Raw genomic sequence first — 16,112 nt, 5'->3', positions numbered from 1 at the left:
AATGATTTTATTTTTGAACTTAGTGATTGAATTATGTAAATTTTGAGAATTTACATCTGCTGTCAGTGTGCTTTGTGTAGTTTAATTTTGTGGTTAACCATTATGTGTTGTTAAAAAGATTATATTGTGTATCTTTGAAAAATGAATGGAAAAAATAGTGTTACAATTAGTACTATTATGGGGGCGGGGTCTGGGGGTGGAGATTGGGTAGAGATGGGCGGGGTCTGGCCCACGACTTAGCCCCGGGTTCTTCAATCGCCAGTCCACAGAATAATTATTTTATTTCTGCCGGTCCATAGGTGTAAAGATAATAAATTGGTTAGCACGCCTTAGTAAAAGGACCCCTATATGCAGATCTCATATATGCATATTCATTAGGGCTCTCCTGAAAGCCCGTCTGGCCTGGTGGTCCTCCAGGAAAGGGTTGGGAACCACTGACTTAGTCCACAGCAACAACAACAACAAAAAGCTGCCAAACCATTTATTGTAGAATAAACTTTATTTATCTGAATCCATGAAGTGTGTGATGCATAATATATTGTCAGCATTGAAATAAACAATGGACTTATTTACAGTTCATCTAAAGTCAAACGTGCACCTGTGGTTACTGACTTTATTTTTTTGTTTACAATGCACTACAATCTTTGTATTGCACCAACACTTGGCTATCACTTAAGATTTAAATAAGTTACATTATAGTGCAAACTTTTCAGTTTGCACACCAAAAATTTAAAAAAAAAAAAAGTCTGAACTTGTGACCTGGAGGTTTACAGTTTAAACATTCAACATCTGTAATGTTTTCAATGACTTTATAAATACTGTACTCACTAGCATATTGTACATAGCTGTTTATAAAGTAGTTATGTTGAGGGAAGGGGTAAAACGCGGACCTCACGGACCTGACGGATCTAAATCCGTACGGCCTTAAAAATCTGAGGTCCGTGTCGGTTCGTGTCCCTGCCGCTTGTAGTTTCTGTCGCTGACAGATCTTGATTGAGATTTGAGCGCTGACGGATCCGTCTCAGCCTAGGGAGGGAAAAGTGTTAGGATCCGTCAGCGCTAAAAATCTCTTCCAGGTCTGTCAGAGCCAGAGACTAGTGGCTGGAGTTTGGAGACTTCTTTTCCCCGCTCTCTTGGCTTCTGCTCTGCCGCTCCAGCATTAGTCTCTGGCTCTGACAGACCTCGAAGAGATTTTTAGCGCTGACGGATCCTAACACTTTTCCCTCCCTATGCTGAGACGGATCCGTCAGCGCTCAAATCTCAATCAAGATCTGTCGGCGACAGAAACTACAAGCGGCAGGGACACGGACCGACACGGACCTCAGATTTTTAAGGCCGTACGGGTTTAGATCCGCAAGGTCCGTGAGGTCCGCGTTTTACCCCTTCCCTTATGTTGAGATGATACTACTTACAAATGAAGACATGCCTCCGAATCTTGTACATTTTATAAACCAACATTTGACACAGAGAAAGAATGGGAAGTTGGTGGTTTTCTTCTCTGGTCTCAATTCTTCTCCACGCAGCAGAGTTTCCCAAAGATCTCTGAAGATACTCTTTCTTCCGATTCATTGTACATCTGTACGCCTGTTTCATCTCTAACTGAAACGCTATTGGAATCACACATCTTCACATATCACACAATGTTTGTTACTTTGGTTTATGTTGTCTGTTTGTTTGTTTTTGGGGGGGAGGGGAAATTTTATACATATTATACATGCAGAGATTTTTTTTTTTTTTTGGGGGGGGGAGATGTGTTGCTGCAATCACATGCATGCAGCAACAAAACAACCTTACATTTATGCACAATTGTTTGGGGAGGGATTACTCCAGTTGTGCTGAAAAGGAAAGGAGAGAGAGAAAAAAAAGGGCAGGTCAGCTTGAGAACTTCCACAGCACGAGCTGCTGTAACACAGACATCCTTTCTAACACATCCCTCTTTGCAAAGTCTTCTAACCGTTAACTGGTGCTTCCACTCGAACTTGTGTAATCTGATTTTGGAACGCAACCAACATGGCATAGCTCAGGGATGTCCAACCTGCGGCCCCGTGCAGTATTTTGTGCGGCCCTGGTCACGGGCGATGCAGTGTTTTCCTCTGCTGCCCCCCGGGTGTTTACCATCTTGCCGGCTCCCTCCTCTGTCTTGCTGCAGCGTTTGCGCATTTGTGCGGCCCCCAGAAACATTTTTTTCGGCCAACGCAGCCCAGGGAAGCCAAAAGGTTGGACACCCCTGGCATAGCTGAACAAGTCCTTACCCAAACCAGACAGTCACGACAGCTTGTCTTGGAAGGGGAAGTCAATGAATGCACAGTAGCAGAGAATGACACAGGGACAAATTTTTCCCCGTCCCCGCGGGAACTCATTTTCCCGTCCCTGTAAGTTCTTTTCCTGCCCCTGCCCTATTGTTGCAAGCTTCGTCCTCATCTGCACAAGCCTCAAACCCTTTAAAATCATAAGGATCAACATTCTAGAGCTCAGATTGTGATGTCATAATACCTCATTCCACCAATGCCTAAGCTCTGTCCTCATCTGCACAAGACTGGAACACTTTAAAAATCGTAAATAGCAACATTCTAGAGTTCAGATTGTGACATCATAATGCCTCATTCCACCAATGCCTAAGCTCTGTCTTCATCTGCACAAGCCTTAAACACTTTTAAAATCATAAGTGTTTGAGGCTTGTGCGGTTGAGGCAGAGCTTACAGGAATGGGGCAGGGACAAGAAAAGAACTCGCGGGGATGGGAAAATTAGTTCCTGCAGGACGGGAAAAAATTTGTCCCTGTGTCATTTTCTACACAGTAGCTCTGTCTTCTAAGAATACCCTTAGGTACGGATAACAGTGTTCTTCTCACACAGTGAATCACAAACTGTGTGTTGTGGCAAGACAGCAGCCTGTCACTGCCAGCACAAGCACTGGAGGGCTTTCCAAAACCTAGCAGTTTGTTTGGGTTTTGGAAGTCCCTGAGCATGGGCGGACGTCGATGTGATAACATCACGCATATGTATGTGACATCACCAGTTGACGTCCGTGCATGGTTAGAGGTCCTGTTGACGCAGCCCCGAGTTTACTGTGCTGCGGCAGAAAAAGTTTGCGACATACTGTTCTAACAGGAATTGTTTCCATAGCAGTAAAGAAATTCTAGTCACATGAATAAAAGCAATCAGACTGCACTAATTAATGTAACCTATCAATTACTAAGAACCAGTGCTGTGACCCTTCAGAAGATGTCTTAGTACAGTGTTAGAATAAAGGTGAGGAAAACACACAGAGGAGTTAGAGCTGTGAAGCATGGAGGGAATAGCATATGTTAGTTAAGAGTCTCTGAATGTAAACAGCTTTTATGTGTAAACTAGATGTTAAAGATAAAAACGACAGACTGTGGATGTCTTGAAAGATGATTTTTATTCACTATTCACAATAAAAATACAAATAAAAGTCTGATTTAGTAATTCACGTATGGTTGTCCTGACGGACCCTGCACGGTCTGTGTTTTGGCGAGACCGCCTTCCTCAGGGGTCCCGATGATGCAGGGTAGAAAGATAGAAATATGAGCAAAACAATGTACGTGTCTTTGAGCAGAAAACCTGAAAATGGCTTGAAACAAGCAGAGTAAGAAACCACCACACTAAACTGTATACTCCAGTATCGATGAAGGAGTATTATGTCCCGGACTGCTATTTCTCCCTATTGCAATTGACAGGAGCACAGACGCCACTGAACTTTAAAGATAACCTCTTGTTGAAATCAACAGTGGAGATGGTTGATTAGAAAAATGGATGGGCACCTCCTGGTCTGATTCCATTGAGAGGTCACTCGCTTTACATACCCGGGAATGAGAATGTGGTGTTTGACTGATGGGAAAGGGAGGGGCTGGTTAAACTGGAGCATGCCCTGACTGAGGCAGGGGATCTGGTGGACTTAGATGCCCTGCAGAAAAGAGTCGGGCTACAATGGGGGAATACCTTAGCCTACTGTCAGCTTAGACACTTCCGGGCAACTCTCTGGATCCGGTACCCTTAAGTGCCCATATGGAAGCCGCCTGTGGGAGTTTTTTTTGGGTGGAAGCTGGAGAGGTGAACTCGGTTTCTAATATTTATAAGAAATTAGCGACACTGGCACCAGATAGAATGTTGGACATATATCGTAAAGGGTGGGCATAGGAGTTGCAATTACCCTTTGAATGTTGGGACATGCTTGCACAAATGAAGAGCATCCCCAATTTGACGACTGCAGCTTCCCTTCGGGAGTGTTTTTACAGGGTGTTGTATTGGGCTTATTGCTCCCGACAGCAGCTGCATTACTCCGGGGGGATAGAAAGTGCAATGTGTATTAAATGTGGACTGGCTGACGGAATACTGGGGCATATGTTTTGGTGGTATAGCTACATACAGGGGTACTGGATGGAGATCATGCACTTTATAACACATAGTTTGGGAATTAACATTGTGGGAACGAAAAGAACAACTGGTACTTGATCTCCCAGGGGCTTACATACATATGACAGGAGCGCAGAGACAACTGTGCCGCAAACTGAATCTGTTAGCCTGTAAGGGAATTCTTAAGAGCTGGACCTCCTTGGAGCCCCCTTCATGTCCTCGAACATATGCACCAAGACCAAGGGAGGTTGGGTCAGAGGTGCAGCAGTGCGCTCCTTCGGGGGCGACCTCGAGGAAGAGTATTCCCTACGTGAGGAGGCACGCTTTGTATGACATCTCGACGAGGCCAACGAGGCACCACCCACGTGAGACTCCGAAGTAGGCTTCTTTGCCGGCACACCTGAGGAGGGAAGAGGAGACTTACCCGAGATCAGTGTAGCAGGAGGAGCCGAGGCTGAAGTCTTCGAGGCTGAGGGGGACTTCGAGGCTGAGGACTTTGAGGCCGAGGCACCCAACGATGGTGCTGAGGTCAAGCTCGAGGCCTGTCCCGCTGGATCCATCGGGCCAAAGAGTTGGAGAATCTTGGCCACCCTCCGACGAAGAGCCCGCGGTTGTAAAATCATGCAACACAGGCACGATTCAGCGTGGTGCTCCGTGCCCAGGCACTCCACACACCAACGATGGGGGTCGGTGATGGAGATCACCCAGTTGCACCTAGTGCAGTTCTTAAACCCAGAACAAGGCCGGGGCGTAAGAAAAAAGACGACTGCGGCCCTGCAAGGCCAGGCGGCCAAAGCAAGACCGGTCGACCCGGTCAAAAAGACACGGAAAGCAAAATAAAGACGTGAGCACAGCAGCTCACCTGAAATAAAACAAATAAGCCGCGGTGCAAAGAGGGACAATGAGATCACGCGAAGCAAGGGAGCAATGCTTCTGGCTCCGCTGAAAACATAGGATCTATTCGCTAGGCAAAGGAAGGGGAGGGTCATTAGGGTGGGCAGACTAGATGGGCCGTGGCCCTTATCTGCCGTCTATTTCTATGTTTCTATAGAACTGAGGCCATGCTGAGGAGACACATGCCCTAGGTTGGGCAGGAGGGGCACTCGCGCTTGCGCGATACACTCGCAAGTTTGAAGATTTTCAAGCAAGTCTGCTTGCGAGAACGTCCGCTAGGGAGCTCCGTAGATGACGTCACCCACATGTTGAGAATATGCTGCTTGCTTGTCCTGGAATAATCATTGTTCCTCTTTCCTTGGGGGGGAGGGGAGGTTGGTTTTGGATATGGATGCTTTTAAATAAATAATATATGACCTTACTGTTAGATTAAAATGGTTTGTTGCTGTAACTCTGGATTATTAAAGGATGTGGATTAGGGCTGACCTGAGTGCTGGAGGGTGGATAGACACCGTCATAGTTTATAATGTTTGCTGAGGGAAGAGATAATTGGAAGGGGGGAATTTGAGGTATAATATGAAAACCCTTTGATGGCTGGACGCTGTGCATTTGCCGTTACTGATTGGTTGTACTCCATAATGGTTGATATATATGTTGTTGATTTGTGCCTATGTCATCAATAAAACTGAAAGTAAAGTTGGTATCATTTAGAAAACTGGAATGCATTAAGCGACAAGAAGCAAACATTCTCAGAACTTATCTGCAAATGACTCACATAGTTTCAACCACTTCCTGTTCAATATAGGATATTATAGAATATTTAGTTAAGTAAAGGCCTATCAGATGATCCCTGAGGTGGGTGTAATTTTGCCAATTCTATTTCAAGGGAGATACAGTCTAAAACCAAAATTTACTGAATAGACTGAAAAAGTTACATTTAAACTTCTGTAATTTTTTTTTTCTCACATAAAAAGAGTGGGGCTTGGACTATTACAAATGGCTTACTCTAATTCATTAAAACCTCATTTATTTATGGCACTTTTTCCCAGAGATGGTCACATTTGTTGTAAAGCAGCATGCTAGAGGGGTTCTCCATAAATGTTGAGATAGTAAATTGTTCCTAACTTCATTCAATACAGATTTTTTTTTACACAGCCACAGAATGTGGGAGGGGAAAGAGTTTTGAGAAAGTCTCCCTACACAAATGGGTTTTCCCAGTTCAAGTTATAGCCTTGCTACTTTATCAAGCTAACTCACTCATAGTAGTGTTCTTCAGTTAAGTCTTTTCTTTAAAATCCAAAACAAATTTGGACTATTTAAGAGACATTTTTACATTCCCAGCCATAGGTGTTGAAGCAGACACTGTGTAAGGTCCTTATTTATTGCACAGGGGATTTAAGATTGGCCCAACAAGGCCTATGAGGTGGGGGGGGGGGGGGGGGGAGAGAAGGCAGTGACACAAATGGAACAATGCACAATCTGTTTTGGCAAAATATAACTGGGCAGACAAAAGGATTTGGGGCCAGTTTCAGCATCAGAAACAGATCAAAGTACCATCCAGACTGGGAAAATCAAATCCTATTTATTGAGGGTCCCACAATAAATAGGATTTGATTTTCCCCTTCTGGATGGTATTTTGATCTGTTTCTGACTCCGTTTATGTGCGATGCACTTTAGCCCTCTTCTACACGTCGCTGGGCCAGTTTCGGCACCATAATTACAATTCAAATTCCCTCAGCCTTTACTCTTATTTTGATGAAGTTAAGATTTCCTGAAGTCTAAAATCCTCATTTTTGAATAAATCTAATCTAATCTAAATCTTGGATTTATAAACTGTGTAATCCCCCCAAAAGGAGCTCAACTCGGTTCACATAAAAACCGATAATCGAAGTGAAAGCAGTTAGATTGTTACATAGAGCAGTTTGGACCCCAGTTCGGTTACAGAAATTAGATAGTTCCAAGTCTAATAGGTGTTGGCACTGTCATCTCGAATCTGGGACATTAGATCATTTATTATTTTATTGTTCCTTGATACTTCAATTTTGGAGATCCATTTGGGATCAGGTAAACAAAGTAATGGAAAATCCAGTGGCACTAACATATGACATTGTGCTATTTGGCACTATGATGAGAGCTAAAAGCCAAATATCTTCACATAATAATAAACTTCTATTTATTATGACAGGGGTTGCCATACAGCTTATTCTAAGGAACTGGAAAAACTGGGATAGACTGAACTATTCCTTTTGGTGGGAGTCTCTCTGTCATGTTTTTAAGATGGAATGTAATATGGCCAGACATCAGGGATATTATAAGAAGTTTCTGAAGATTTGGGAGCCATTGACAAAATTTTGCAAAGAGTGATTGCTGATTATGCCCTTTGGTCATACACGTCCAGGGCGGGTTGGAATGTATTTTTCAATTCTCAATTTAAGTGTAGTTCTTAGAAATAATTATTGGAGGGGGGGGGGGGGAGGGTGTGATAATCTTTTTGTCATAGATTATAATTGTAATTGTATTTAAGTGCTTTTATAGAATTATATGATTGTATTTTATTTTGCACCTACTTATGGCTTTAAAATGAATAAAAAAATAAAAAAAAGATTAGAGAAAAAATAACTTATGATTGAAGACCCTCATTCGATATCTTAGAGAGAAGCTAACTAATATCCTAATATTGAACCACACTACCTGGTGATTGCATGATTGCATATGATCACCCACTATAGCAGTGGTTCTCAATCCAATCACTAGTAAGCTAACCCTCTGGTGACAAATAATACTCTGGTCATTGCAATGATGCTTCAATATTATATATCATCTGTTATGGACTAACATTTATTGTCCAGCTAGAGGACATTTTGATCTGGTTCAATCATCTTTAACTGTACCCTAAATCAGTGGTTCCCAACCCTGACCTGGAGGACCACCAGGCCAGTCGGGTTTTTGGGATAGCCCTAATGAATATGCAGGAGAGAGATTTGCATATAATTGAGTTGACAGGCATGCAAATCTGCCTCATGCATATTCATTAGGGCTATCCCAAAAACCCGACTGGCCTGGTAGTCCTCTAGGACAGGGTTGGGAACCACTGCCCTAAATGACACGCCACCGATCTGCATCTCTTCCCTGCAGAAAAAATATACAGCACCTCTTCCCCCTTTGTCTAACTGGTGCTATTTTTCCATCTCCTTTCTTAGTGGCCTTTTGTCCTTTCTTTCTAAACCCTCTTAGCTAAAACTATTTACTCGTACACCAGTGCAATGCTAAGCGAGAGGAAACTGATCCAAGTTCCTTCACTGCTGTAGGCACCACACTGTGCTCTAGGTCTCTTCTAGGAAAGACAAGAATAGCAGCATTGTGCTGGAATCTTCCAAACTTGTGTGCTAGGAAATGAATTGTAAACAAAACCGTAACCATGAAAGCAAAGGAACTTTTTGAGCAATTTGGGGGGGACCACAGATGTTGTTCCCTTGCTGAATCTAGAAGAATTCAAGATTAACTATTAGTATGGCTCAACTGCGTTGTTTGTTACCAAATACTGTACCATCATTTTGAGAAGATATATAATTTAGATACAGGTAACAAATCAAGGCCATTACTATAGTGTTGAGGGGCATCTGTATTTGTCATTTAAGTTTTGGGATATTTATTCATTTTGGGGGGGATTTATTAATTGCCTTTATGAAGAGATTCACCCAAGGCTGCGCACAGCAGGTATAATTCAACATAAAATGTACAATTTTGTTAACAGCATAACAGTTGTAAAAAGACTAAATATAAAGCATAGTTACTCATGTGTAACAGATGTTCTCTGATGACAGCAGGCATATATTCTCACATACGGGTGACATTGTCCACAGAGACCGGCAGACATGTACCAAAGTTGAAAGGGGATAGATTCCGTACGAACGTAAGGAAGTTCTTCTTCACCCAGAGAGTGGTAGAAAACTGGAACGCTCTTCCGGAGGCTGTTATAGGGGAAAACACCCTCCAGGGATTCAAGACAAGGTTAGACAAGTTCCTGCTGAACCAGAAAGTGTGCAGGTATGGCTAGTCTCAGTTAGGGCGCTGGTCTTTGACCAGAGGGCCACCGCGTGAGCGGACTGCTGGGCACGATGGACCACAGGTATGTCCCAGCAGCGGCAATTCTTATGTACTGTCACTTTAATACTTTAACACTGTCCATACCGCATGTGCCTTTCTGCCCAAAGTCAGCTCGTGGGACCTTCCGTTCTGTCCAAAAGCCAAGAAGCTAGCTAGGGGAGGTGGGTGGGTTGTAAGAATATCTGCCTGCTGTTCTCGGATAACACCAGCCAAAGGTGAGTTAACTATGTTTTTTTCAGAGGATAAGCAGGTAGTATATTCTCACATATGGGACTTCCAAGCTGCCAGGCTCATGCCTCTAGGAAGAGGGTTTAATATAATTGCCATGAGGCTGGTAAAATCCCTCAGGATGAAGGGAAGATGGCTTTTAAAGAAAGAAAATACATTTTTGAGAATTTCCTGACCAAACTGACTGGTCTAGAATGTTGATCTAAGCAGTAATAAGAAGCAAATGTGTAGACTGAGGACCAAGTGGCTGTTTTATAGATGTCCTGAATGGGAGTGGAGTGCAAATGGGCAATAGAAGTTGCCATAACTCATACTCTATGAGCAGCAACACAGCTGTCTAGCATCAGTCCAGCCTGAGAATGTGCAACAGACATGCAGTCTGACAGCCAGCATGAAATAGTCCTCTTGGTAACTGGAACCCCTAATCTGTTAGGGTCAAAGGAGACAAACAGTTGAGTTGTAGTCCTATGTGATTTGGTTCAATCCAAATAGTAGGCAAGAGCTCTTTTACAGTCCAGGGTATGGAGAACTGACTTTCCAGGAGATGCATGTGGTTTTGGAAAGAAAACAGGTAAAACAATGGATTGGTTGAGATGAAATTCAGAGACTACCTTTAATAAAAATTTCAGATAAGTACGGAAGACAACTGTTGTCTTAAAACCTGATACAGGGTGGATTCAATACCATTGTTTGTAATTCACTCACTCAATCAGGAAAGCCACTTTCCAGGTGAGGTGTTTTAGTGAAGCAGACAAGAGGGGTTTAAATGGTGGCTTCATGGGTATAGAAAGAAAAATGTTCAAATCCCATACCACAGGCAGTGGTTTGAGTGGAGATTTGGTGTGGTAAAGACGCCTGGTAAAGCAGGGATTTCTGGAGTGAGTTGAAAGTAGACTTTTGGAGGGTAGGTTGGAGGCTTTTTCAGAAGGTCCTCAAGAGACTACCTAAAGGACCCATCTGTCTGATGTTATGTGGGTCCAGCATTGATAAAAATGGTGGATCAGACTTCGCACTGATAACTGTTGGAAGAGAGAAAGATAGATGCTGGCTATGCTCTTTATGAGAAAGTCAAAAAGACTCCTGAGACTATGAAGGAAGAGACATTTGCTGTTTTGTCTCTGCTATTGAGGGCATCTGAATAGTATAGTGTGAGGAGGAGGTAGGCTGAGAAAAATGACACCTGGATGGGTAATACGGTTGCTGTCAATAAAAGGCAGAATATTTTTGTGACTGCTGTGTAGTTTGAGCAAATTGTAAGTTTCTTTATCTTTTCAGTAGCCCCTCTATGAGATCCCCGAAAAGGTCATCTCCTTTACATCAGATGTTTGATGAACCATTTTGGAAATTGGGCACAGCAACAGAAAGTGCTGATATTCTAGAGGAGATGTCAAAAGCATCAAAGGAAGATCTCACCATGTACTTTCTAGTTTCCAAAAAGTCTTTGGTGAGGCGTTGAAAAGTTTCCTGTTGGTCTGTAGGAAGGTATTGATGGAAATTTAGCAGTTGTTAAATTAAAGACTTTAGGTAAAAAGCAGTGGCGTACCTAGGGTATGTGGCACCCGGGGCCCATCATTTTTTGACCCCCCCCCCCCCCCCCCCATGGAAAAAAAATTTTTTTTTTTTTTTTTTTTTTTGCAATAACCATGAAATGGAATAAATGGTCAGAATAGAAACAGGCAGTGAAAATTTTCTTTTATTGAACCTCATATATGTAACCATTATTCCAAACATAACAAAACATAAATTATGTCTAAATTGTCATGACATTAGAAGTACATATGGTGTAGTTGCAGGCAGTGGCGTACTTAGGGTATGTGGCACCCAGGGCCCATCATTTTTTGACACCCCCCCCATCTATATGAAAAATATGATTTTTAGTACCAATCTACATATCGCACCACAAGAGTGTACCTAGGAAAAGGCTGCATCTTAAACACTGCAGTGAGCACTAGAACACCAACACATACATTGTAAAACTAAACAAGCCAGATCCCGCACAGTCAATTGGTCCTGTAGTCAATGCCAACTGAAAACTATGTCTTTTTCATACACACAGAACAGAGATACACCCTCGCCCAAAATGGAATAATCACAAACTAAAAATAGAAATATGTAGACAAAAGTTAAACTGATCCGCCAAGAAACCAGACCCTGGATACAATGCAACACCACAAAAAACAGTAACACATGTCCTCTAATACAGTGCAAAATATAAAGACAGTAGATGTAAATTTGAAAAAACTGATACATAACAATCACCACTTTATAAATTAACAAATAAAAATAAAACAAATAATGAGATATAAAAAAATACAATTTTATTGGACTAATCCCCGTAAGCTCGGTCCCCATCCCCGCAAACCACCTGATTCCATCCACACAAGCCTTGAATTGTTTATATTAAAGTATAAAAAGAAACAATATTCTGTACAATTGTCAATTTATAAATCAGCGTCTTCTCCCCACTCTCTTCCCCATTTCCCTTCAGCATCCTCAGCCCACTCTCTCTCCACTTTCCTTCAGCGCACGCACATAAAAACAAGCAAGTAATTTTATATCATTTTCATTCTATTCATTCATAGAAATTAAAGTCTAGATAATGCCAGTCACATAACAAAACATGATTTTACAAAAATAATTCCCTGCAGTCAAGCCTGCAAGGATTATTAGATGTCTTTCAGCAGTTCCCCTCCCTCCCTCCCCCTTACCTTTGTGGCCAAGTCAAAATGATCTACCAACAATAAAATTTTAAAAACACAAAGCACGCTGTACGCAGAGAAAATGTTAATTATCATTTATATTCCGCGGGTTTTCAAAGAGGTCAAGGCAGATGACTTTATGCAATGTCACCTCAGTAACAACTATACAAAAATAGACAAATATTCCCCCTCCCTTTTTACTAAACTGCGATAGCGGTTTTTAGCGTAGGGAGCTGCGCTGAATGCCCCACGCTGCTCTCGACGCTCATAGGCTCCCTGCGCTAAAAAACTCTATTGCGGTTTAGTAAAAGGGGGCCATAGTGCAAAATATAGACAGCAGATATAAATTTTCAAAACGGACACATTTTGATCACTAAGTTGAAAATAAAATCATTTTTCCTACTTTTTTGTCTGGTGATTTCATGAGTCTCTGGTCCTTCTTCTGATCCTTCTTCTTTCTCTCTCCCCCTGGCTCCCCTCTTTATTTCTGCCTTTCTTTCTCTCTCCTCCTGGCCCCCCTCTTTCTTTCTGCCTTTCTTTCTCTCCCCCTTGACCCCCCTCTTTATTTCTGCCTTTCTTTCTCTCCCCTTGGTCCCCCTCTTTCTTTCTGCCTTTCTTTCTCTCTCCCCCTGGCCCTCCTCTTTCTTTCTGCCTTTCTTTCTCTCCCCCTTGCCCCCCTCTTTATTTCTGCCTTTCTTTCTCTCCCCTTGGTCCCCCTCTTTATTTCTGCCTTTCTTTCTCTCCCCTTGGTCCCCCTCTTTCTTTCTGCCTTTCTTTCTCTCTCCCCCTGGCCCCCCCTCTTTATTTTTTCCTTTCTTTCTCTCTCCCCCCTAGCCTGCACAAAGCCATCGTGCCGATTTCTCCACTTCCACGATTCTTTCCCTACCCTCACCCCCAAGCCAGCAGCCGATTTCTCCCTGCTCCTTCCCCGATGTCCTGAACTTCATCGGGCAGCAGCAGCATTCACAATTCACTGATGTTGCCCGCTTCAGGCCTTCCTCTCTGTCGGGTCCTGTCTTCATGAAAACTGGAAGTAGGCAGGACCCGGCAGAGAACAAGGCCTGAAGCCGGCAACAGCAGCGAATTGTAAACGCTGCTGCTGCCCGAAGAAGGTAATGGAGCACCGAGGCAGTCCGCTTCTCCCCCCTCCCAGCCGAACCCCCGCTGACCCTCCTATCTCCCCCCCCCCGTGAACCTTTCCGACCTTCCCAGCGAGAGCAGCAAACCTCCTTCGCGGCTTTCTCCTTCCTCTGCCGCGTTACTGATGACGTCATCAGTGATGCGGCAGAGGGAGGATAAAGCCGACGCTACTGGAGGGAGGTCTGCTGCTTTCGCTGGGAGGGTCAGAAAGGTTCACTTGGGGGGGGGGAGAGAGATAGGATGGTCAGCGGGGTTTCGGCTGGGAGGGGGGAGAAGCGGTCTGCCTTGGTGCTCCAAGGCCTGGCGCCATTACCTTTTTCGATAATGGCGCCGATGCTGCTTTCGCTGGGAGGGTAGGAGCGCGATAGGGACCGGGCCAGCTGTGCACCCCCCCCTAAGGCGGCACCCGGGATGGACCTCCCCCTCGCCCCCCTTGGTACGCTACTGCCCTGGGGAAACAGCCTGCAACAAGATCGCGCGATGCCAGAGATTTTTGCCTGCTTCGGCTGTTTCCTCCGCCGCGGTCCCGCCCCTCCTCTGACATCAGAGGAGGGGCAGGACCGTGGCGGAGGAAACAGTCGAAGCAGGCAAAGATCTCTGGCATCGCGATCTTGCTGCAGGCTGTTTCCAGACGCGACACCCGGCGCAGGGGGGGGGGGTAACTGGACCGGACCGGGAGCACCCCCTCAGGGCTTGGTACCCGGGGCGGACCTCCCCCCCCCCCGCCCCCCCCCCCCGCCCCCGCCCCCCCCCTTGGTACGCCACTGGTAAAAAGTCAAATAGAAATTATAGTTTAGTATGCAGTTAGTGAGCATGGGTGACTGAAAAACTCATCTGCCAAATCTGTCCGATGTCCTGCTTTCTCTCCCAGGAGGAGTACTGGCATAAGAACATGAGCTATGAGCAAGCTTCAAGGCTGTTTCTACCTCTAAAGACTCGTGTTGTAGTTGTGGTTTGTGAAAGGTAGGTGTCTAATTTTCTAGGAGCTACAGGGACTGCCATCATGTTTCCCAAGTCTTAAAGAGTGCTTCATTCATTAAGTTCCATGAGCTCCGCTTGAGGCTCATGCTCAGATTCCATATGAATGGTAAGAGCTAGACACATTTGTCTGATGAATTCTAGAAAAGACTTTTGGGCAGGGATCATCTCCTAGGGAGAGGAGGAGAAGGATCTTACGGGATTCCATAAGACTCTTCAGCAGAAACATCGATCTCAGAAGAGTGGATGGAGAGATCATTCTGAGTCAATGTCCTTGATGTGATGTTATCTAGCAGAATGGGATATGAAACATTGAGAGGAGTGATGGGAAGAGCATTGAAACTGTGAAGGAGAGGTGCATCTTTGGTGCTTCGATGGAGTTGTTGAGCATTGAGAGGCGGCTAATTGAGAGGTTTTACTACACCTTAATGTTTTTAGAAAGGCAATTAATAAAGTTAGCTACTTGATAAACCATATTTGGTTTTCAATCACATGTGAACTGGAAGTCTAAACTGCTTCAAAAGAGACCATTAAAGATCACTTTCAGGTCCTTAACATTAAAAAGTGAACATTTGGAAAATTATTAAAATCCAGAAGCAGCCCAAAGCTTAGACTTTTCTGGAGTTCTCCAGTAATCACCCCATGGCTCTTAAGCAGAATCTTCCTCTCTCTCAATTTTTTTCAATACAGGCATATATGCTCGGACATAATAGAATATCGCCATTAGAGTGGTCAGTTGTTTCACTGCATTGTTCAAAGGGGTTAAACCTCAGAATCGAGCCTATAAGCAGGCCAGTTTTGAATAGAGATTTGTTGTTTCTTGAGCATGATAGTTGATGCAGAAGATTACCTATACATATATTACAATATTCTCCAAGGATTAAAGATGTGGTTCATATTTTGAGACACCATTGGGACATTTTGGAACTTCAATCTGCATTTAAGGGCTCTTTCCTGAGAACTGTATTTATACAACAACATTGAAAGAACTTTTAATTCCTTCTGATGTTAACAGAACACCGACATATACCACAGCAAATGCTGTTGGCGGTCATCATAGATGTTACAATTGTTAAATCTGCAATATCACATTGGAATGTGAAGGATGGTTTATGGACCCCTGCACTGGGAAGAAGTTTTCTTGTCACACAACACTTCATGTTCCTCTACCTCTGTGATGGCATCCTTGCTCTGGAATGCTCTTCCTCTTCACATGAAGCAATAGTCCTCTCTAAAATTATTCCGGTCAAAAATCTAAACTTTTCTATTCAAGGACACATTTAATATTTAATACTTGAGCCTCTATCTCCCAGAAAGATCCCGCTCAGGCTCTCCCCACCAAACGCTTCTTTTGAAGTGAAACCCACCCAAGTGTATTGCCCTACCCCCTCCTTCATTTTAATATATATATTTTTTATCTCGATGTATTTTTTCCCCTCCTGCCCTGTTAGTCTTTTTTTGGTCTTGTGACCCCTCTCACCACTAAGTGAAGTAGAACGGGTACAAGTGGATCAATTTATCACTCCGTCAAAAATTACAAAGACTAGGGGATAGTCGATGAAGCTACAGGGAAGTGCTCTTAAAACCAATAGGAGGAAATTTTTTTTCACTCGGAGAATAATTAAGCTCTGGAACGCGTTGCCAGAGGATGTGGTAAGAGTGGATAGCATACCTGGTTTTAAGAAAGGTTT

At 43.7% G+C, this 16,112-nt stretch overlaps 1 protein-coding gene across 1 annotated transcript in view; it reads right to left on the bottom strand.

Moving 5' to 3' along the window:
• Positions 1 to 1,697: 1,697 nt before the first annotated feature.
• ATP2A2 (ATPase sarcoplasmic/endoplasmic reticulum Ca2+ transporting 2) overlaps positions 1,698 to 16,112 on the bottom strand; it is a 189,595-nt gene continuing 175,180 nt past the window's right edge. Inside the window, exon 21 of the mRNA XM_033955387.1 lies at positions 1,698 to 1,835. Within this exon, the coding sequence (XP_033811278.1) occupies positions 1,822 to 1,835 (14 nt within the window). The 3' untranslated portion in view covers positions 1,698 to 1,821. The remainder of the gene's footprint in view (positions 1,836 to 16,112) is intronic.

The sequence above is a fragment of the Geotrypetes seraphini genome, chromosome 8 (genome assembly GCF_902459505.1).
Source record: "Geotrypetes seraphini chromosome 8, aGeoSer1.1, whole genome shotgun sequence".
In the NCBI taxonomy this organism is placed as follows: domain Eukaryota; kingdom Metazoa; phylum Chordata; class Amphibia; order Gymnophiona; family Dermophiidae; genus Geotrypetes; species Geotrypetes seraphini.
Note: the sequence above shows the minus strand (reverse complement) of the source record. Positions and strands in the feature narration are given on the sequence as shown.